At 32.3% G+C, this 25,831-nt stretch overlaps 1 protein-coding gene across 1 annotated transcript in view; it reads left to right on the top strand.

Moving 5' to 3' along the window:
- LOC125065510 (acetylcholine receptor subunit alpha-like) overlaps nucleotides 1–25,831 on the top strand; it is a 53,493-nt gene that overhangs the window by 11,062 nt on the left and 16,600 nt on the right. The window contains exons 2-5 of the mRNA XM_047673179.1: nucleotides 8,849–9,003; nucleotides 13,111–13,291; nucleotides 15,779–15,894; nucleotides 24,347–24,515. Of these exons, the coding sequence (XP_047529135.1) occupies nucleotides 8,849–9,003; nucleotides 13,111–13,291; nucleotides 15,779–15,894; nucleotides 24,347–24,515 (621 nt within the window). The remainder of the gene's footprint in view (nucleotides 1–8,848; nucleotides 9,004–13,110; nucleotides 13,292–15,778; nucleotides 15,895–24,346; nucleotides 24,516–25,831) is intronic.

The following is a 25,831-nucleotide window of genomic DNA, read 5'->3' as shown; positions in this document are numbered from 1 at the left end:
TACAAAGAATTAATAAATAAATAACTATGAGTACCATAACATTGAATAAAATAAAAAAATATAATAAATACATTTTACTATAATCTTTTAACTCTTTTTATCCACAAAAAACTTGAGACGGGCGATCTTTTAAAAGAGAATAATAAACGGTTAATGCAGTGTGGGCAATTCAAAAGAACGGATATCAATTGAGATCGTCTTTAGAATTTTAATTGTTAAAGTGTTTCCTGAGACGTGAAGATGTGAATTTAATAACTATTGCGTATTCATTATCTCAATTATTTTATGAAACTTACATTTAATTTAGTTACTTCGTTACTTTCAAAATAATGAAATATTGTTAAATAACTAATTAAATTTTATTATTATTTTACAAAACATAAAGTAGCTATTTGTTTTTACTTTTCACGAAATGTCAAGTATAACATTTCAATCCTCCTCAATCACGTTACAATCATTCCGGCTAATTAAATTTATTGCATCCAATATACACTTTTTGAAACAAACAAGCTAGTTCTCGAGGAAAGAGTATCTTTTAATAGATTAATTATCGGGAAAACCTACCCAACAAAACACGTTCGTTATCCTAATGATATATGAATATGAAAATTTGTATGTTTGGATGTTTCTTACTCAGACACCCAAAACGGCTGGACAAATTTGGATGTAATTTTAAATAGAGACAGTTTATACCCCGACTTCAAACATAGGCTATCTAACACCTACTACCGCACACGGGAGTTAAACCGCGAGCAGAAGTTGTTTCATAAATAAATTATGAATATATTTTACTAGTAGCACCTACACACTCGTCACAACCTCACCTGAAAAAAGTAATTCAGAATATACTCGTACTAGTGAGATTTTTTTGTCTTGTCATATTATTTATATTTATTATTATATAGTAATCTATATTAATTAAATTACCCATTACCAATTAGGCCAAACAATATTTCATTTTTAGCAAAAAAACATTTGTATTTTTTACAGGCATTCGACAATTTCTGAACTTTACATGTGAATAACTGAGTTTTATAACATGAAGTCGAAATTAAAACATTTAATTGCACAAATTTTGCGATCCAAAACTCGTAGTCCGTTAAACCGATGACCGTAGTTTTTACAGGTCGAGTGTTATTAAAACTTAATTACAACAGTAGCTCCGTACAAAATGTTTTGCTCTTATTTTCATTTGCATTTTTCGATAACGTACCGAAAGAGAACACGGCTGAGTCAAGATCTGCATGCTATTGGCAAAAGAAACAAATGCTTTCAACCTGAATCATAATTTTAATGATTGAAAATAACAGATTATATACAATCCTCTATTATAAATATTTTTACACGCAAGGAAAGTCTAAATCAAATCAACAAAAACATTTTCGGAACAATGATCGTTATTCGTTATTTACTTGGTTCTGTGCAAGTCCGTCTGGGTAGGTAGCACTCATACATTAGATATTGTACTTACTAAATTAAAAAATTTAATCCTCAAAAAGGAACACAAGTTTATTTATTATTCAAGTTTTCACGTCATATGGCGAGGTTTGTTGGTGAGGCTTTATGCAAGCCCTGCCGTCTATCATTCCCTTATCGTACCACCCGTATCTGACATTCGAATGCCCAACAGGAACACTTAGTATTGGCTTGATCAATTGACTGCTTTGTTTGTCTTGTGCTCAGTCTCACCGGGTATTGGTTAAAAACGCGCATTATGAGCATAAGATACGAGTGCACATGGGTTTACGCACACACTTGTGTATTTTAATATGTCACGAGCAATTGCCTAGTCTCCCTTGAGAATGTCAACCGTGACCGTGAACAGTCAGGAGGACATCATTAAATCATCAATTTCATCGTTGTTTCTCTTTTGTATAAAATATTAAATACTACGTGAAAGTCAAAATAAAGCAATTTTTTAATGATTTAAAGACTTATATTTGCTTTAATTTATAAATTAAATTATAACATTCAGAAACTGATTTAAGTCAAACTTGAATGCATTTGTTATTTAATAATTCTGCTAGTATTTAACTCTAAAATGTGAAAGGCTTGATTTAAACTGAAGTTAAATGTTGCTATAATTTACGTTATCAGCTCGCTTTGTTTCCCTTTTCGCCTTAATGTTTTTGAATGTTAAAATAGTTTCGGTTTATTTAAACTAAGTTAAATAAGTGTAATAAATGATTTCAACAAACTTTCTTTCAACCGCTACAGCGTACAGCATGAAATATATTAATTATATATTTATTTTTGTTCATTAGCATGTATATTATTGCATATTATCGAAAAATATTTAAAAAAAAAAAACAATTGAATTGACCGCCTGTCATCGCCTCACTGTTGGGCTAAGGGTGACGAACCGAAGACACAAATTAAGCACATGACAATTCATTGATGCTGACCCAGGTTTGAAGACCCATTCTTGGGCTAAGATTTTAATCATTGAGCCATCGCAGATTTATAAAAGAAGTTACATTTGGCATTTCCTGTTTTTTATTCTTAGTTCAAAGCAACATAGTTAACGAATATATCCTCTAGATAGACACTAAAGCTTAGCTTCAAGATAACTATAAATTGTTCGCTCTTTGTTATAAAACATTAGAAAAACGTATCTAAGGGTATGAGATTGTGAACGTGACGGTAGAAAGCGAGCACAAATTCTCGAAATTGTGCCCTGAATAATTTATAATTTCGCTAACAACACAGTGGTAACTGGTACCCTGTTGACTGAACGAACATCCCTTCAACCACAAGATATACTCGTAATCCGTGACGTATATATGTACGTGTATTTAAAATGTACAGAGTTATTTGTGTATATTAAACTTTTATTAAGATACGTTTCTTATAAGAGTAATTAGGTTATGTACACACAAAAACAATATAATATTGTATTATTTTATAATTACAAAGAATATTATTTTAGATTATTTATGTCGTTTATCGTTGAATACGTTAGGTGGGAGTTCGATTTCAAAGCCAAATTGTTAATTTTACAGGGCTAAATTCAGTTTTTATGAGTGTAGAATGGCGTGTGGACTCGGAGCGCCACACCCTTATGGAGTATGTTGGTAGCAATTATCGGCGGGGACCTCTCGCTGGGCAACGTGATATACGCCACGCTAAATTGCGAGAGAGAGGCTGAAAGGAGATGGTTTCTTTCTGCGAACATTTTATGTCACAAAAGGTGGCTGCCGGGCGAGGAAAGTGCCTCCGCTTACCGCTCCCGCTCCTTCGAAGAACACCGGGTAGCCAATATAACTTTGCCGATTTATAATTTTACATCGTTTGTTAAAAAACATTTTTAAATAAGGTTAATTATTCAATTCAAGATTATATAGATGATAAAAGAGCGTGGACCTAATACTTGTTCAATTTCAGGCAGGTTATTTTATATAATTTAATTGTATTTAATTGAAATAACATTGTATTTCGAATTTTGAAAAAGAGTAACTTCATTGCTGCTTGTCTATTATTTTCTGTAGAATCTGCAATCCGAACCGGTGGTAAGAATTGTGCTACATTTAATACAATTCAGTAAAATGAAGATTGATAGAATATCTGATGAGTGGGTGGTAATTTGCTTTTAAGGTGAAGCGGTGGGTTAATTAAAACTCAAAGTTTTGATAGATTTTTGTTAGAGAGTTTATATTCTTATTTCTATTCAATATTGATTATAACCTTAGACCTTGATGATTTAACAATTATGAAGAGAAGCTTTGGTGTCTCCTATTTGTGATTGAATTGTTTTTTGTAAGTAAACCTCTTTAGAAGGTGATATAATTCATCCATAGCACTTAAGTAAGTTGCGCACGTCTAATTAAGAGTTTACAAAATTAAATTCAAGCTATTCAACGAGCTTTGTTTTATTAATTAAGTCGTTTCAAAGTTTTGTGCTCGTCCAATAAAAACAAAAGTTTGACAGAGGAGAACAAAATTTCCCTATTTATTATTCAACCACAAAAACAGTACCTCACAAAAATATTTTGATAAGTGTATTTTATTAGATACCTACCTTATACAAACAAATAAAAGCAATTAATAATAACTTCATAAATTTATTTATTTATAGTAGTAAGTATATGTTTATCAAATTGGAATACATAATGAAATATTTAACAAATTTCTTTTAATTATACTATACTATACTTTTGATACAAAAGTATTTTGACAGTTTTTGAATCAATTTGTACTGAAATTCAATCAATCAGCATTAAATCAGTTTTTTCGGTATAAATTAATTCATATGAGTTCCTTTACGATAGTCTCGTAATGAGCCGGAATTGCTTTGAATTTTTTCATTATATTACGATTCATTGCTTCTTATAAGACATCCTAATTTAAATAGTTTCTAGATCTCACGCTCTGATCCTATTCCTCCCCAAGATTCTCTATGGATTTTAAATCGGCACTTTAACTTGGCCACTTCAGAAGTTCATTTTCATACGTCTCATGAAGTCATTTAAGTACATACTTAGATTGTATTTGTGATACGGTAGCATTTGATTTTTACAATATATCTGTATTAATAAATCGATTCATACTCCCTTCTACTCTAACTCTAAGGTTCATGGCGAAAAAAACATCCCTAGACCATGATATTGCACATCCATATTTTACTGTAGATATTTGGTGTTGAACATCAAATAATTTGTTTTAGAACGTTTCACATACCGTATTTCATCAACTGAGATAAAAAATTTTAATTATCTATTGAGTCATTAAAATATTCTTCAGACTAAATTTAATAAATGATATATAACTATTTATAAGAAAAGTTTTTCTAAATTTTGAACACAACCCTCACACACACCCTCGACAAACGAGAACGGAATTATTGTTAAAATACTTTAGAGTATGTTTGGACACGTTTCGTAAAGTAAATAAAAAGTTCAAACTTGATTTCAATAATATACTATTACTCGGTAATCATATAATTGTGTATGAACTACATGGAAACAAAATTAAATCACAAATTTAAACTAATAAGAATCATCTTTGAGCGCTACTGTAAATTCAAACGAATTCAACATGAAATGTTTCTAACATTATTAAATTTCTAAATGTAATTTAAATAAAGGATAAGGCAACGTTAAAGATTTGTTCTTGTTCAGAGATTGAAAACTAACAATCGTATTTCGAGTTCCCGTGCAATCGATCCATTTTCCTTTATTAGATTGAGATGCAATGACCGTCTGGATCCGAGTGGGCATTGCCTTCTAGTTCAGGAGATGCGATTTCGATTTCCGCTTACAGTCTAAGTTTGAAATATTTCTATTTGACATTAAATCTCTTGCAGTTGAACAAGTTATCTGTCTTTGTGACGTTACTTCGACGTGTCTGAAATCAATATGATGTAGCGTTTATTGAAAGGGTCTATTAACAATATTGATATGAGATACTTTAGAGCATCTTACAATGTTATTGAAGGAAATAAACATTAAATAATATATGTATTTTTACTTCGTGGTAGGGCTTTGTGCAAACCCGTCTGGGTGGGTATCACCCATTCATCAGATATTCTATCGCTACAACAACACTTAGTATTGTTGTGTTACGGTTTAAAGGGTGAGTGAGTCAGTGTAACAGGCACAAGGCACATAACATATTAGCTCCCAAGTTTAGTGGCGCATTGGTGTAATGTAAGATATGGTTATTATTTCTTACAGCTTCAATATCTATGGGCGGCGGTGACCACTTACCATCAGGTGACCCATTTGCCCGGCCGCCTACCATTTATTTAAAAAAAGACTATTATTTTTAAGAGACCAAAAAATGGATTTGTAAGATTAACTATATAAATTGGTGTATCGTTTATATTTTGTTAAACATCATATTTTACGTTTTCTGATAAAACTGAGAATATTAAATTTTCTCAGTCAAAGAAAGTCTTAACAGCTTAGATATCTTTCAATTTCATTGCGGTCCGCTTTTAAATGGAAAATTTTGTGCGGTTTTTATTAAGCGTAAACTCTGACGAATGAATATAATAATGAAAAAAATATGCTGATAAAATATGTAGACTGTATTGTAATATTTAGGAACAACAGCCTCAAGCTAGGAGTTTTAAAAATGTCCTCTTAAAATGTATATTTATTAGTAATATATATATGTAAGATACCACATGCTCAATATTCCTGCCAAATACCAATTCAATCAACATTTCATATTGCCTCGTTTCAGTTGATAGATTGAGAGTGTCAGAAGTAAGTGTTATTGTAAATATATTGAGGTAACAACTTACCATAAGATTTAAGATAACGCAACATAGCAAAAATATTTAAAAATTTAAATTTAAAATTCGTGTATTAAAAATTAAAAATCTTAAAAAAAAAGAACACAAGTTTACGCTTATTATTCAAAGTCTCTCTTATGCTGAGTCATGGTGGTATGACTTTGTGTAAGCCTTTTCGTCAAGGTACCCACTGATTAGATATTTTAACGCCAAACAGCAATACTTAGCATTGTTGTGGTTTAGGTTTGAAGGATGAGTGAGCCAGTGAATACAGGCTAAACTAACATTTTAGTTCTCAAGGTTGGAGGGATATTGGTGTAAGGATTGGCTAATATTTCTTACATCGCCAATGTCTATGTGCAGTATTGGCAACTGGCCCATTTGACAGTTCACCTAACTGTATCATAAAGGAATGTGCCGGCAACAGTATTAAGCGATTATAAGAGTAAATATACGTGGCAAAGTTAATTACTTGTTGAACTAACAATCCCGGTCTACGTTTAATATATAATATTGACTTTCTAACAAAAAGTAAGTTCTAAAACTCGGCTGCTGCAATCGCTTTTAAATTTATTACACACAATAAGGACAACAATTTAAAATATATTTATAATTATAATGATTATATTATAATTGCTTTAATTTATCGAGTGTTGTCAGAATATAATTTACTATTTCATTATATCTAAAGGTATTTACAATTGTAATAAAAAATAACTGTAAAAACTAGAACCGGAAAAGTACGAAACAAGCAATATCCTTCTCCGAAATTCTTATCATCTATTCAATTATTATTAGTAAATAGACAACTTAATTATTTCAATTTATCATCACTCTAAGACTGAAATTCATACTGATGCCAAAGAAAACCGTGGTCTCGTGCCACCTTGATCGAATATACCATAAGAAGTTCATTAATAATAAAGAAAAAACTGAGTATTGTATATATGTAATAATTCATAATTTATGTCTTAAAGATTTTTGACCCTTATATTATTAAAAGTATTTAATTAGCATGCCGATAATAACAGACTTCTAATTCTTTCCCAAAACAGAATGACCATTACATAAATTTAACATATTAATACCACATTTAAACCGTAAACAAAGTTGGTGACTTTTATTAATAACCGTAAAATATAAAATCTGTAAACTGTTTCACAGCTGCCTTCCCTCCAGTAAAACACGAAACTCAAACAAAGGGTTCTGTTCTCAGGATTATTTCACGCTTCAATTTCTTTATTTTCGTGTAAAATGTATGTAGTAATGCAAAAAAGGTCGCGTATTTTTATATAACGAATTTATGTGTTTATTATTGAATAATTATGCAGTAAAAACAAGATATTTTGTTCTGCGGAGAGCTTTTTTTTTTGTTCAATATTCAACAGCAAGTTGCAAAAAGTAATATCTGTGTACAAATACTATTTTTTTACTCATATCAAGACTCGTGGTATTAATTTTGAAACTAAACCTAAATACAAATATATATTTTTCAAACTGTAAAAATAAAAACTGTTTATACAATATTTGAGTAGACACAAAACATTTAAACAATATTTGAAACTAAATTATTATGAACATCATTACATTAAAATAGCAGAAGAAGTAGAAAGAAGGTTTTAATGTGTGCTATTTATCTATTCAAAACAATAACAATGTATTAAGAATACATACGACACTACTGTATTAAGTAATCTCACAATTAGGTATCATAAAAAAATATATCTATTTGGTTTTATCCCTCGTAAATTTAATGACGGTTACAAAAAAAAACTAGTCTTGATATTACAACTCCGTTCATCTTCTATGTGAGTAAACCCTTCGAATAAATTGAATATACATATAAAATAATAAAGTGAGATTGAATTAAGTAGGCAAGTATGATACATATTTCTATACTTGTACAAATATAATTTATATTTACAAAGGTTAGAGAATCGAATCCCAACCGCACCAATAAATGTTATTTTTGGTGGTATTATTCAAATTTTGGGTAGGAAGATATCAAAAATATTTCTACATTGCCTCAGGTCAGGCCGGTCGAGCCAATATTTTTGTCCAATATGCATTAAATAATTCCTTTATATATAACTCTTCTATATTAAAACATACCTTTAAACTTTTAACGAATGATTTATAGATAAAATACCAAAAAATACGTTGTATAAAATAAAAAAAAATGTCGCATATTATATTACTGCATATATAGAATATTTAATATATTCAAAGCATGATTCAACGGAATGTTTAGCACAACACAAGGGGTAATTAATCACTTTCACGTTGCGAAATTTCTTACGCTACATCTTATGTCAGAAAACATGCACGTCATAGTCAAGAGGATGTTAAAAAATATATATAAATAGAATCGCTGTTCCCCGATATGAATGATGAGTTGGACAGTGTAATTATTGTTTTCGTTTCAACGCCGGCCATAGACATTGGCGCTGTAACAAATATTAACCATTCCTTACTTCGCCAATCCACCACCAACCTTGAGAACTAAGATGTTGTGTTCCTTGTGCATGTAGTTACATTGGATCACTCGCCCTTTAAAACTTTTGTCCCAAATTATTGAATTTAAGTTGTTTACAATAAATATTCTTTCAGAACTTGAAGAATCAAATTATGACAACAAACCTGTGGGTGGAGCAGTCGTGGTACGATTACAAGCTGCGTTGGGAGCCGCGGGAGTACGGCGGTGTGCATATGCTGCACGTGCCCTCCGACCACATATGGCGACCGGACATCGTGCTTTATAACAAGTGAGAAATAAAAACTCCTGATTGATATATAAAATGCTTTCTTAAATATAAATTTAAATTTTAGTGATGGAAAAGCGATCGGTTCACTCACAAATTTGCTCTGTTCGATCGGCCTTCTTATTCACTTTCATAAGTGAGACTCGTTGAAAATATATTGATTAAATGATTCGGTTTAACTTACATTACTTGTAATAAATTATTGCGAAAGACATTTTTCGGAGAGAATGCAGTTTCCATAATTTTGGAACGGCCACTTCGAAGATGTCTATATTTAGAATATTTTTTTTTTATTTAAATTTTTCTACTTAAGTTATCCTTGTATAAATGTTTTTTTTTAAAACAAACTATATAGATAATAATATATTTAGAAATATATCACCTTCTTGAGATTGTTCATCGGCTGAGTATTTTGCGATTACAATTGACAATGCCAGATTCTGCTTACCTTTATAAAGTAAATGTCAAATATTTATTTACAAAAAAATCTTGAGGTAATGAAATATTTTGGAAATAAATTGGTTTCAGTAATACTTGTAATAAAGTTACTGAAAAAATGGATTTATATCCCAATCCTATTTCCCGTTCTCCGCGAAGCAATGAAATTGCTCTTTAGAGAGAGTTTTCTTATCAATCTAAAAAATCGGATCGGTTTTTTTTAATACAATCATTTATTATTCTTTATTTATAATTAAGTATAACGAAACGTAATCGACGTGTTATCTATTTTGCCAAAATGAAAAATTATATAATAAAATCAGTAAAATACTTATATATAGATAGAAAAAAATCAGTCACTCTATGTACTCCAATATATCCATCTGTGTTTGCTTTTTGACGCCTAAAAAAAGAAGTAACAGCCTGCAAATGCCTGACAGCTGTGCTAAGGCCACCTCTCCTTCTTGAGGAGACGTTTTGGAGTCTACACCACGCTGCTCCACTGTGGGGTGGCGGATACACATGTGTCAGAATATAATTGCAATTAGATACATGCAAGCGCGGGATGAATTATAAACACAAATTATGCACATGAAAATCAGTGGTACTTGCCTGCTTTGAATCCGTAATCAGCGGTTAAAATTCACGCGGGTTTTTTTTGCCTTTCCTATGATTTTTGTTTTTAATGCATAGTCTCGTCTATTTATTGCTTCTTGTCACGGATTCTGATCATTGTTCGCGTTTTGCTTAACGATGTTAGGGTGCATTATTTATCGCCTATTTTTCAACAGGATGCTTTAGAACTCTAGCGCCCTCCCCACTGTGGTAAATGATCGGCGTTCATTAGTATTAAGTGACGCTCTTGCTTACAAGAAGCCCTAGGGCACGTTAGACAACTATGAGTAAAGACTACAAAAATATATATAAATTAAATTATATGATTGCCTTTTTGTTTTTTTAAGCGGGTTATAATAGTGTGAACTGGCAGAAAATGTCGTCCCCGGGCGACCTCTTTCTCTTTCAATTATATACGGTTTAATATAAAGGCTATTTTTTGTTATTGTTTTAATGCACACCGGTTTTTTTAATAACAATTTTATATTTTATTATTCTCAATAATTGTTAATTTATTTCATTGTGTCTGTTTTATAATACGTAGGTAATATAGAGTGAGAGCAACTACGTTCCAACTGGGTGTTTTACGACACATCCATCTTATTATTATTTTTTTTAAGTTTTGAATTTATTAATATCTATACATGTCTTCATAACCTTTTACAACACGAAAAGCGGTCAAACAGGTATGTATTTTAGGTGGCTATAATAATTAGAGTTAGTCGTTTTAGCAATGTAACATTTTTTTTATTATCTTATATTAAAGTAAATATAGATATTTGCTTCATCATATAATTAAAAACACCAAAACTAAATAATAGTTTGGTCAAATATTGAAAACAAATCGAAATGTCACTTTTGTGGTTCTCAGCTTAGATTTAGTCAAAAACCAAGTTATTATAGCATCTTTATTTAGTTTTAGAAATCGATGAAATCAGAAAATATTAGATATTATATATTTGCCAGCTGTAGCAATTCGAGTATACTCGATTAGTTTAAGTTCTCTATAGTTTCTGGCATTGTCCGAAATAGTTGAAAAAACAAAAATAGTTATAAATGATGCCGAGTCACGCGCGGTTTAGTATTCATCGCTCCACTACGCCGTATCGCTTCTCCATACGCCATAAAAACATTCATGGTCCCTCAGTCTACATTAAAGTACTGTTCTAAAATTTTATAGTATAATTTATATTTTGTATTCTAAATTACAAAAGAAACAGAACTTTAAGGTTCTCTCCCTTGTACATGTTTCCTTAGTATTTTAATGATAGACTACAACTACTTCTGATTGAAATAAAAAAAAAAAAAAACGAAATGCATATTCTCTACTCGTCATATTCACACTAATCCCTATTCTATAATAATACCATCATTTAAAAACACACTTTAAATAACCAAAGTTTAAATTTTTCTCCTAAATATATCACCGGCTTTTATATAAAGGTATTAGAGCTCTCATAGTTCCCGTTATCTGTGCTTGAATGCGTTATTGATCGTTGCGCCATTAGTATAGATACGTCACTTTATTAGACCTTCAGCCTCATTGATGTTGCAGTACAAAAGTCTGGTAAATGCTTTTCGACGTATGCCATGCTATTAGATAGATCATTTTGTGAATTAATATTATAAAATGCCATAATTTTCAAATTGTCAAGCTTCTATAAATTCACGCCAGAATTCACAGACAAATAATATATAGGTATAAGTGGTTTCAAACTCGTTATAAGATAAAAGTTTCCAATCTTAACTAATTTGACGAAGTTTATAACTTCGTGAACGATTTCTCGTGTAACATTGAACAATAATGAATTTAGAGTCTGTTTCTAACACAACTAATTGAAAATTCATTTTAATATGACGTACGAACCCTTCATTTATAAATGTATAACGTTAAATATTTGCTGTACGTAATATGTTATAACAGCTCGTACTATATCATGTTTATTCACCAGTCGTAAATTATAAGCGCGTCTGTAACGCAGTAATTTAAACGCTTGTTAATTATTTATTGTCATGAAAATCATATTAGCGTTGTTAATGTCATATACTTTATTTAAATTGGTAAATACGATTTCGAAACTAATATATTTAATAATTATATTTTTAAGGTTAATAAATGTTTGTTTATTTTAGGTCAAAAGTGATCCTACGTTTGTAGATGGTCTTAGTTTAATATTCGATAGAGTTAAATCTGGAATCAGTAAGTTAATAAGTGACGTTAAAGATGATTTGGAGGATGTTTTAAACTGTACTTTAAATGCTGTGGATGTTTTGATTCGTGGAAGTGATTGATAAGTTATTTTGTGTTTTTAATGTATAATTACTAAGAGATAAATATTCTAAATTGTGTTATTTATTTCCTGATTGATTTATAATAATGACAGATGATTTCAGTGGATGTTGATTAGAAATAATTCTGAGAAGACATTCGATTAGTCTTATGTGCCGCATGAAGAGGCGGACTTTGATAAATGACCTCGGCACAATCCAGGCTCATTTCCGGCCGCTCCCTTCTTAGGTCATGCCTCTTTCAAATGTGAACCTTTTACCCTAATCCTTCAAGACTGTTCCAAATTACTCTTTTTCTCTTCATCACGTTTTAAACACACGCAGGTTATATTTGAATAAAGTATTATTTAATACACATGAATTTATCAATTTTATTGGGATTAGCTTGTCTGATAAATATGTAAATATGACACATTTATTGTATGTATTTTATATCCACGTTAAATTTTAAAATTAGATCATTTTCATTCACATAAGTCACAAAAAAATGTAACGCGAAGCTGTTTAGGAATACAAAATGTCGAATATTGTAAATATCTAAACTTGCAGCCACATTTGTACACACAGAACAATTCCACAAAGTTAACGAGAGTGAAAACAGAAGTGTTATGTTATATTTTGATACTCGTATTATAGGAAACAATTCACACTTACACATGTAAGGATGAACATAAACAACCGACGACGCCACAGATGAACACACTATCGCGAACTAAAGGGCTGACGCGTGGGGCCCGTGCCGGCTTGTAATGTGCGTTAATATTGCAGTGCCGACGGCAACTTCGAGGTAACGTTGGCGACCAAGGCAACCATCTATCACCAAGGGCTGGTCGAATGGAAACCGCCTGCTATTTACAAGTCTTCCTGCGAAATAGATGTGGAATATTTTCCCTTCGACGAGCAAACATGCGTTCTTAAGTTCGGTAGCTGGACGTACGACGGATTCAAGGTAATTTACCGGGTCTCTCCCACCGCTATGGCTGACCACTCTGTTTGTCCGCAGCGCCGATGGAAACTACGAGGTGACGCTGATGACCAAGGCCACGGTGTACCACAATGGCATGGTGGTGTGGCAGCCGCCAGCAGTCTATAAGTCTTCCTGCTCTATCGACGTCGAGTTCTTTCCTTACGACGTGCAAACCTGTGTGCTTAAGTTAGGCAGCTGGACGTATGACGGCTTCAAGGTGACGCCCCGCTGTACGCCGCTTGGCGCCGCGCGCGCGGGCTGTAGCGTAGGGCCCGCCGCTCCGGCCCATGTCCATGCAGTAGCTTGTTGGCTCGAACGTTTTTCGTCGTGTAATTAATATTACTATTCTGTCTGTGTGGTATGTTAATAATGTTAAACACATTGACTTTTCGCGTCGGTGCTAGTGCGAAAGGCGACGAGCGCGCGACGCTAGCCGCCGCCCGCTAGCCGCCTGTACCTCGCTCTTTAGCATTAACAAGTTGCAAGTTTACATAACCTTTGCGATGGTGATGTTTTTAAGTATGTGGAGTAGCAGTATGTCAACGTGCGTGTCCACGAATGCTCCAGAATATCCTCGATCGGTTCCACTTAGTTCGATCGGCCTTCCTCGCTCGACACGGAAAGGTATAAAATTTTAAATGTCAGGTGATATGGGATGCAACGTCACTAACTTGATCCTTATCCAATTTCCTCACATTTACTAAATCATTCCGCCCTAGAGGTTATCTATAAAGATCTATTATATAAGATTGACTCGTAGCGCGGAATGGTTTTATCCCGTTTATTTTACCCGCTCCAGCTGGCTCCGCTCGCGCCTATACACACTTTCTGAAACACAAACAGCTAACACAAGTGCTTGCTGCATGCCTCCTCTGTGTTACACGGTGCACACACTGCATGTCTCCGGCTTAGTTCCGAACCAATTGCATTCCCGATCACACGGCCGAGAGCCGCAAACCGTGACCACGTCTCTTACACAGCTTTACACTAAACTACACGTGGACAACTTAAGCACTACACGAAGTCTGAAAAAGATAACCGTCACATTTTGATTCGTTATATTTTGGAGCATTAACGGCCATCTTATTGCATATTTTATACCTTTCCCTATTAGCGACTTTAGTGGCTGTAAGAATTCGGTGTCGCTGGTCATTGCATGTAGTCATTATCATAACAAAACTATAACAGAATAAAACGATACACAATTAAAATAGATGTCAACATTAGAGCGACCGTGTCGTCGATTGAATCGATACATGCACATCGACTTCACTCGAAGAGACAGTCTTGCATGCACTCGCTACACAAGAACAAAGCTCGAGCCTCAAAGCAACAACGACCGCGTTTAGTATAGACTATAGAGTCTGCATTGCGTGATAATGATTTGTGTTAGTAATTAGCTCCTGGCCGTTGTTGTGCTGAGGCGAGCGGCATATGGATAGTCGCGCGGCTTCGCCTCCACGCGACAGACACACTCGCGGCTTCACGCCGTTCCCGCGCGACACACACATGCGCGGCGGAGCCGGTGCTTCCGTTGTCCTTGTTTTTTGACGAGTCACACACAATGGAGTCCACCCTAGTCGATACTATTACACTGATGTTAGAGAGATTTAAAGAAAAATAGGGGTCAGCCTCCATTATTACTCGTTGAAAACTCAAAGCTCATAAAATTGATCTAGGTGTTGTGTTTCGCGTTGTTACTATTTCGCATGATTCGAGATCTTGTTGCTCAGTGTCGTTCTAAATAAATGAACTAAAAGCGATTTTATACAGGTACTTGACACACTTTGTGGTATGATTTCAGTAATAATTATCTCGAAAGGCGTCAAGAAGGAAGTCGATGTCATAAACTCTTGTTACAGATCACTAATTGATTCTTGATTTTTAGGTGCCTACACATTGTGTGACAGGGAGCATGTATCTGATAAACAAAATAACTAAATAATGAAATGTGTGATAAATGTTAAAATTAAAAAGGAAATATAAATAAAAAAATCTATAAATTAATTTACGCTTGAGCAAAAATACAAGAGTTCGATATGCACTTCTATCAATACGTTATATTTTTGCTCGACGTAAATATTAAATAACGACAATGTTAATTTTAAAAGCTAATCTCATTTAAATAGCATTCAAAATTATGCCAGATAGTTAAATGTCAGTATATTTGTTGTGTGTTTTACATTAAGTATTTGTATTTGATGCTTCGAATATTAATTTCTATGCAGAAATCATATACAATAAGTTATTTTAAAAAAAGAGTATTCTTAATTTAAAAAAAAATTACATTGAAAAAAAGTACTAAATTAAAATTTCAAGATATAGCAGAGTTACTTCATTGCAGTTCCATAAATAATTGTTACTTGAGAAAAAAAAAATTAAAGATTTTTCGATAGTTACAAACGTCGCTTTCAATATTACCATGCTAGTAAAATTCGCTTAAATTTTGGAATGAGGATGTGTGTACAGGTGGACTTGAGGCACATGGATGAGCAGGCTGGGAGCAACGTGGTGTCCGTCGGTGTAGACCTCTCGGAGTTCTACATGTCAGTCGAATGGGACATACTGGAGGTGCCCGCTGTCAGGTTTGTTATCTTTGTACTATATGTATTATAGGATTAGAGGCTAACTTATAAGATGCTAGATCCCGGACCAATACAAAGTTATTGGGTTTTTTTCTCTAGATAAATTCTCTGTACCAGCCCAGAGTTAGTAGTCAGCAGTGCATACATTCCCGTGCCTCGGAAAGTTCGTAAAGAATCAACGAGGTGTCAGATTTACCGTGTCATCGAATTACTAAGGTGTATTTGCAACCATACTTATGCAATATAGTACTATAAAGCTACGCAGATAATTATGATTCCGTGGCCGAAATCGGTGAGGATGTCATATTTATGTAAGCCGAAAGTCATGAAAAGCAAATACATTCTAAAATTCAACACACACATTTGCATTCTATCATGCCAAGGCTACTTTATTATATTCCATTAATTTAAATTTAAAAATTGAACAATCAGCAGAAATACTGATTTTATTGTTCATTTGTCCTGAGGTTTGCCATGCCATGCCATGCGGTTTAGGTATGTTTAGGTGAATTCGATTTCTAGCGTGATACTCGCATTAGATATCCAACTAATAATCAAATATGAGAAAAAGAACGCATTCTTTTCATAAGTTATAAAAAAACTTTCGTTAAAAAAAATAAACTTTTATCATTCAAAACAAATTTGTAAAATCTGTATAAGAAAATTGGGGGAGAAAAAAATACTTTGAACATTGAACACGGAACGTGACCGAATTCAAAGTTTTTATTGCCACACTTTCCAAGTAGGCATGATTATTCTTCTTCTTGCTTGTCGTGTATATATTATGCTTCAAATTCCTGTGGTAAGCATTTTTTTGCATTCCATAATCGATTTTATTGTATTAAAAAGTACCGTTGCTATTCCATATTCCCGGGTTAACGTTGAAAAGCCTTTTTAATTTTGAAATATACGCAGGGGTAACTTCACGACGTAAATGAGATTAGGTTTTATCTCGTCCTGAAAAAACGGCAAAAATGGTAAAGAAGCGAGATACGACGACGTGCATCATGACAATTTAATTAACTTTAGTAACAGTAGTTCCACGAGATAGTATTAATATACACGACGTATTTTATATTGTTTTGTTGAATTAATTAAACTTGTAATATAGTTTGGCCACGTTTTTCTTTATAATAAATAAAAACTTACTTGGTGGTAGGGCTTTGTGCAAGCCCGTCTGGGTAGGTACCACCCACTCATCAGATATTCTACCCCCAAATAACAGTACTCTGTATTGTTGTGTTCCGGTTAGAAGGGTGAGTGAGCCAGTGTAATCACAGGCACAAGGTACATAACATCTTAGTTCCCGAGGTTGGTGGCGCATAGGTGGTGCAAGCAATGGTTAATATTTCTTACAGCACCTTTGTCTATGGGCGGTGGTGACCACTTACCATCAGGTGGCCCATATGCTCGTCCACCAACCTATGCCATAAAAAAAAATATGTTAATTGCTGTAAAAAATACAGCCACACGAACATCAATATGTATTTGTATTATGAAGTGGGTAAATATTTAATATAAGGGTTGAATGTACTTATCTCATCTAGCATTAGCATTAGCATTAGCAGCCTGTAAATTTTCCTCTCCCTTTGAGGAGAAGGTTTGGAGCATATTCCACCACGCTGCTCCAATGCGTGTTGGCGGAATACACATGTGGCAGAATTTCGTTGAAATTATACACATGCAGGTTTCCTCACGATGTTTTCCTTCACCGCCGAGTACGAGATGAATTATAAACATAAATTAAGCACATGAAAATTCAGTGGTACCTGCCTGGGTTTGAACCCGAAATCATCGGTTAAGATGCACGCGTTCTAACCACTGGGCCATCTCGGCTCTTACTTATCTCATCTGTCCGATTTAAATTTTTACCATATTAAATAGCTCGTTTATTGTAAAAGATGCTTGATGCTTGATGATGAAGAAAGAAGAAAAAGTGGAGCAGTAACTATAAACGTCAACCAATATGGCAATTTTCATTTGCATTCTATAGCTGTTTCACTAGTCTGACTTTCATATTTGCATCGCTTGTTAATATATATTTCGTACTACGGCTTTACTATTTATTGATTGTTGTCAATATAATATTATGAGTGATTTATTAAAACGATGTATATTTGAGTGACGACAAAATGTTTTAAGAGAACTGAAAATTAGTGGCGGCACTATTCTTTTAAGTCCTTGTTTAACACAAGATATACATTGAGTAGGCTCGCCAGATAGTTAAATTTTCAGCACTAGACAAACCAATGCATTGATAATAAGAGAAAGGTTTTAAGTTTTATGAAGATTGTTTAAAATACTTTTTACCTTATTCCACTGTACGTAGCAAGCGAAAGATACTGGCGTGAATCCGTCTTACGAACTGAATTTTGGCCTCTATTAAATATATTAAGCATAACGTTATGAAGAGTAAACAATTTTACTGTACATTTTATAGACAGAAGATAAAAATGCTGATAATGAACCCTTGGAACTTTGCGTACACCAAAATCGACGAACCGTACCGAAAGTGATGCTTGAATTCCCGCTTTGTTACCTTAAGGGCAATTTAGAACTTTGTTTAGAGATTTTTTAATTAAATGATGTACTCAGATATTCTTCTTTATGTATTTTAAAATAAAGAAACAAGCAAAAACAAGTTGAATATTTAGAATTAATGTTTAAATTGTACTTTTTGACAAAATATTGTAAGTTACAATATTTTCAAAAATTAATTACATTTTGATAAATAAAATACTTAGATAAAAACTTTTTGAAGTTAAAAAATTTTATTCAAAAGAAAGTTAATAATGATGTAGACGATGTACTTAAAGCTAAAAAATAATTAGGTAGGTCCAAGGTACTGGTCGTACACCTTTCTTCTCATCAAATTGGGGATTGATCAGACTCAAATATAAAATCGTGGGACGTATATTCCTACACCAGGTTACGCTGGATAGGCTGTGCTTGTCATTTTCGACTTTAAATGACATTTAGTATATTTCATTGCATTGTCATCAAACTAAAGGTCAAGAGGAAGGGGATTGAATTTCAATCACAAAATGTGACCCAACGAAACAAACAAGTCAAGCTAGATAAAAATGTTTAAAGATGCCTTTGTCTATATACATTTAGAAATTTAGTAATTTTTGAGTTTCTTTAATAACATTGATTAAGAAATTGATGCGTAATTTAACAATTTAAATTGATCCTTAATTGTCTAATAATAACGTTAAATTTATTAATGAGTATTTTGTTTTGTATACAATAAAATAAAAATGTTGCTTCTATTTTATTTAATACTTTATACTGAAACGGTCAAATTTTATGTATTGTAATAATGAATGTATTTCGTCAAGTGCCTCGCACAGAGTTACGAGGGGAGATCTAATAATCTACAGAATGGATGCGTTGTAAATTAAATACAATAACAATATTATTTTTCTTTTCAAATGTACCTTAACTTCAATAAGTTTAACAGGCAGGAATAATAATTTTTCTAACTCTTAAAAAAATATTGTTAGTCATTACCCTTGAATTGAGTCGAAATACCCCTCTTGACTATTGATGTGTCTTCTAATACATATCTAACGAGTTTTTCGATGATGTCCGACGTAGTAGCCTCTCGGCAGACTAAAGCGAAGGTCATCCTCGATCAATGCTCGATCTTTGTTATATATGTAGATGACATGACATTTGCGAATCATAGTTTTACTAGTCCAGTTCCATAAAAGGTTTCCATTGCATTAATTACCACTGAAACCATACTAATGTCTTTGTTTGAACACGATGCTCAAATTTTTCTATTTACTTTTTTTTCTTATAGTTTATATACTTTTTAAGAGTTCCCTATTATGTGGGTATAAAGTTAGTATCCCTATCCTCAGCATTCCGTTGACTCTTTGACCTCCACTCGTAATAGTGCAGTCTCACTCGGTTTGAACAAAACTCACGAGTGAAGCAGCAGTATTTCATTCGAAACTCATTTAATAAATTCAAGAAGCTAAAAAAGACGTACCAAAAACGAAATAAATCTATATCACTTCAAATGTTTTCAAGAGATTTAATTATTATTACAATAATTGGAAGATATTGGATAATGGCGACTTGTTGATACATGAATGGTTAATGGTTATAAATGATTTTAGTTTATAATTTTAGAATACACTTATTACTCTCTCACTTTTAGTATTCACTTATTAGCAACACTTTCGTTAAGTCTATGAAGTGCAACGAAAGTGTTGCTATATATATTGCTTATATCCTTATATATATATAGGTCATACGCATATATATACTCAATATTTTTTAACTACGGTTAAAATATATATGTTTCAGCCATTTTGTAAATATACGAAATCAACAGCATTATGTTAACTGGACCATAACACTGATGCTCAAATACAAAGGTCGTGATTACAGAACGTTGTATATCCATTACACCGGCATTCATCGCACAGCGATATTGTTCATTTCAAATTGTAACACAAAAGTGCTTCAATAATATCTCGCAATATAGGCCGTGTTTCGATCCATTCTCTTTAGCCCTCATTTCATAGATTATTTGTCAGCTAACGAACTGTGCTATTATATGTGAGTGGGAAAATTTAAAAATAAAACTGATTTCAAAGTCAAAAATCGAATGAGAGCGATCAAATATAGTCTACTATAAATAGGGTTCTATTTATAGCAACTCACGCAACGAAAGATATATTTTTGTAGCCGTTTTGTCGAATTTTAAATATTTTATGTTTTTTTTTTTTTAATTTATTACGGTTTTTTTTTTTATTAATTAATAAGGAAGCCAACACAATGTACAATAATCCAAACCGAAATATAAACAAAAACTTTCGATGCGGAAGTAGTATGAACAATTCGTGGCAGTGTTTATCGATTAATGTAGTATGTAAATTGTCGTAGTATTTTTTAATTTTAATTTTGTAGGTTTTAATGTTGTTACTAAATTGGTCTAAATCCACCTCTTTGTGAATATTTATATAAGGTTTCAACTATATTTGTTTTAGAAAATCGACATTTGAAAGTCAGTATATTGATAAGCCTTGCATTTTGTCTCGGAATAATTAACTTAATTTGATTCATAAAATCGGGGCAGTCTATATTCCCTGATATTATTTTATGCAGAAAACACAAATCCACCATATCTCTGCGACGAGTAAGTGTACTCATTTTGTAATATTTTAACAATTTGGAGTATTCATTCAATTATTTTTTTATTTTTGTTTTTAATACACAAATAGTTTAGAAACGTTTTATGTAATCTGTCTTTCCCAATCTGTCTTCAGTCTATGAGTTTGATAAAACGAATTCCATGCAACTGAGCAGTATTCAAACGTACTTCTTATAACCATAGTGCTTGATTTCTTAAAATGTTATGTATTACTTTTGATAAACCCTTGTGTAATTAAAGGCATACTTATAATGTCGTCAATATGCGGAATAAAACTCATTTTTGAATCAACTATTATCTCTAAATCTAAACCTTATGCCTTAAACCTAATCAATTCTACTTAACTACTACTACTGAGTTAAAATTTAGCACAACATATTACTAATAATAAATTAACCATGTTATTTTTTTTCACTTAAATCTTATTTATGTATTCGTAAGAGAATCAACGTTTTTTTTTTCTTGCACCATTTTTATTTTTTTTATATAGCATTAAACTCTGCGCGAGTTATACTCGACTAATAAATATAACGATGATAAATATGACCATTATTAATATTGTAATTTTTTTGAAGCTGATGATTTTTCGAATATTTCTTTATTCAAGTAGGCTCATAAAAGCGCTTTTGAGTCAGAATGTATGTCATGTTAGTGTTGATTATGTAAAGCTACTACCGGTTCGGAGAGCATATTTTACTGAGAACAACCGGCAATAAACTCAGTAGTTACTCTTTTCTAACATTTTAATTACAAAGTTTACACGAATTAATAAAAATTACAATTATATATATCCTGTGATAAGACTTATAATTAATGTAATAATATATCTACATAATATTCCTTTTAAAGTCGATTTATACATTAATCTCAATATAGAATCTCATTCCTTCGTAGTCCCTTGCATGGGTTTCATTGTTACAGAGGCTAAAACACGAAATGACCTCGCTCACTGTATAAACGGTTCAGCACAATGTTTGTTTTGTTCCCAACCTAGTGTCGTGTTCCAAATTTATTCAAGGTATTTTAAAATATTGAAACTTAAAGGTAACTGTGTGTTTTATCACTTTTTTTGGTATTCGAAGTAAAAAATTAAACATTAGTAAAATTTTAAGTATTGTAATAATTGAATATTTTTATGTTACTGGCAAAATAGAATATTTTTTATCAAAATTTAATTTACTAAACATTAAATAATATAGTAGATTCAAATATGACATATGTAGCAATATGTGAATTTAAATATATGTAGTTTAATAACAAAAGCTAAATTTAAGTAAAAAAAAAAAGTATTGTACTGCTATGTATAAAAATTATTGTAATTAAATATTTAGTCTAAAACTCGCTTGTATCTTTCAAAATGAATTGAATACCTACGCTATTTTTGTAGCGAGAGCTACATGGTCTACGTGACGTAGACTAATTCTACGTGATTTCGAGATTATGGTCTGTTTTGATGGCTGATTGTTTCGCTATTTATAGTCGTCGCGCTTTATAATATAATACGAAATAAAAACGACAAATTTCTTTAGTTTATGCCAGACACTGGAGTCTATAGGTTTATTCATTATTTTAGGTCAATCACTTCTATAGATAGGTATTACTTTTTGATATAATCATAGTTTTGAACGATTAAGAACCGTACAAATTCGGCGCAATTCCCACTAACGCACACTGACATCTGCTGCTACAGAGACTGAGAATTTTTTGGCAGAAAAACCAAGAATATTTTTGCTATGCCAAATAGAGCTTTGAATTCAGGACCTTAGGGTCTGCAAGCCATACAAACGAGACGGTCAAAATTAATTATAAGGAATAATAAAAATATATTGTAGGGATTATTATTAGAGAAATGAGACAGTATTCATTTGTTTATGACGTTTATATATTTATATATATATATATATATATACGTACGTACAAAAATGAAAAATATATATACTATACCCAGACGGGTTTGCTTAAAGTGCATATACGATGTTACCATATTTTTATAACATATCTACCAGAGTACATTTAGATTTTTATCTCACTTTTCCAAGCATTTCAATGTTAGTAATACAATAATATGTAAAAAGGTAGTAGACTTCGATGTTCACGCAAAAATTATTAATCCGATAGATATGGAACATTCACATCAGAACTTCGACTCGGAGAGCAAAATAGTCGGCCTGAGCGCTTTCCAAGCGAGCACTGCCAAGATTATAAGATACAAGAAAACTTTGTTTGAAAGATCTGTTCATCTCAAAAATGTTTACAGATAAGTCTGTGGTCGAAAATATACTATACACAAGTATATTTAATTGATTATTATTCGGGTAGCTATGTTTTTTTATATGTTTTGTGTGTTGTATCTTATATATAAAAAATCTACTTTAAATATCACCCGATCAGCGAGGCTTAAATCTATAATTAAAATGTTCACTTTGCCGTTAAGATATTGTAACTTTGGTCCTAGTAATATTTTTACGAGTCACTCTACAAAATTGCTCTTGCATAATATGTATTTATTTGCTCGTCGTTGAATACAAAATTTAGGGTCAACCCACATCTAAAATATGATTGCTATAAGGATACGTTGTATGTTGACAAAGTTATATCCATTTTTCTTAATATTATTCATATATAATCTTCCATATAAACTCCTGTGTATACTCTTATCTTTTATATATGTTTATTGTGCATAATAGTTAAGGACATAAGTAGTTAACACATACGCAAAGACACAATTAATCAAGAAATGTTTTCAAATAGTAATAATATTTTAATATTATTTATGTATTTTATTTTAAGACTTTTCTAACTCTCGATCTTTGATCTTTATAATCAACAATACTATTTATGATTTCGGCCACGCGTGTGAAGGAAAACTAGATAACTGCGCAGGACATATAACAGTGCATAAGTATTAGCGCAAACATGTGCAATCTATAGTTCCTCTTCTTTGTCCAAACCCTCTTTCCAGTTCAGCCGGGGTCGGATCTCTTTGTACGTCTGCGTCAGAGAGCTCTGTTCTGGCTTGTCTGTTTACTCGGATTCTCTTTCTGGGACTCTTTTTGCATGTTCGGCCACCAGGTTGCAGGCGGTCGTCCTCTTCCCCGCGGTCGGTCTGGGATATTTAAGGCTTTATTGATGAGGGATGGTCAACGATACAATGTATATTATGAGTTCAGAATCTGCGGTCTTATAAGATCAATCAGTCAATAGATTACACGAGGCAGACAATTAAACTTGTAAAACACCTTCTTACAATAAATACAAAATACGGAAATATTTTTGATGCAGAAACGAGAAGTTCTACACGTGCTGCGATGAGCCTTACCTGGACATCACCTTCAATATAACGATGCGAAGAAAAACTCTATTCTACACCGTCAACATTATCATACCCTGCATGGGTATCTCCTTTCTCACAGTACTAACTTTTTACTTGCCTTCGGACAGCGGCGAAAAGGTAAGAGAATATAAATAATACCAACTTATACAAATCAATTTATTGATAGGATGAAAGCGTCGATAGCCCAATGGTTTACGGGCCGATGTTAAAACGTCGCAGGATCGAACCTGACCCCTTGGGCTATCGTCGCCACTCCTAACACAAGTGAGAATCTTATAAAGTCCCTCCTTTTTTAAATAGGAATATTACTAATTCCTTAATCAATTATTTAATCACTGGAGCACTGCAAGTATTCTTTAAAAAAATATATGATTAACTATTCGGCCGGGTTTGTGTTATGTTTCTTGCTCATGTCCCAGATTAAATATGATTAATAAGTAAACTCAATAAATCATACAAGAGCTAAGTAATTAAGTTAAGTTTTACAAATATATGTTTAATAAGGTTGATATTTTAACGCTTGTTTAAATTGAAGAGCAATGAATACACCATATGATGATATATGATGATGAGTATGACCAGAGAAGTATACAAATCTTTTGGCATATGCTCTGTTCTAATACTCATAGTCCATAGAAATATTACATTGACTAAACATTTCCTAGAGGACGCAATTTTATTTGTGGCAACCTTAACCCCAAGTTTGTGGGGTTGGCGCACTTGTCCCCCGCCCGCCATCTTGAAAAAAGGGGTGGAAACATATTTTTACTTATATCTCCGAAACTATTAATTGTACGGAAAATTTGTAACGACATCATTTGTAGCAAATCGTTGTGGCTACAATTATGTTTATGTAAGTTTGTACAATAAACTTGAAATTTAAAAAGTTATAAGTAAAAAAAAGAGAATTTTTTTTCAAAAATTTTCGTTTTTGCTTAATTACTTTTTTCTGTTCATTTTAGCACAAAATTAGCTCAAAATGAATTTATAGAACATGTCTTTATGAAAATTTTACTCTATAATTTTTTTTCATTTTGGTCAATTTTAAACGCTGTTACAGCGTTCCAAACTCGACCAGGTGCATCAATGCTCATAATAACTCAGCCAAACCATCATGTGACCTTACTTTTAAGATCCCTAGTTTTCTAGTAACATGTTTTCGAATTTTTTTTTTACAATTAGTTAAATGGGTCTGTTTCAACTACTCTCTGCTGTCCTTATTTATATATAATATATCCTCTAAATTATTGTATTATTAAGATACATAACGACATACATTTTAATAACATTACATAATGACCCTACCTTCATTTTCAGGCGCATTTGTGGTCAAATGTCAATTTCAAATTTAAACTATTAACAGTTGTTAAAAAACTCAAAAATAATATTTATTTTTATAAAATAGGACCAGTCGGCTTATTATATATTTCATT

Source organism: Vanessa atalanta, chromosome 7, assembly GCF_905147765.1.
Source record: "Vanessa atalanta chromosome 7, ilVanAtal1.2, whole genome shotgun sequence".
NCBI lineage: Eukaryota > Metazoa > Arthropoda > Insecta > Lepidoptera > Nymphalidae > Vanessa > Vanessa atalanta.
The sequence above is the reverse complement of the archived record's forward strand: the minus strand, read 5'-3'. Positions and strand labels throughout refer to the sequence as shown.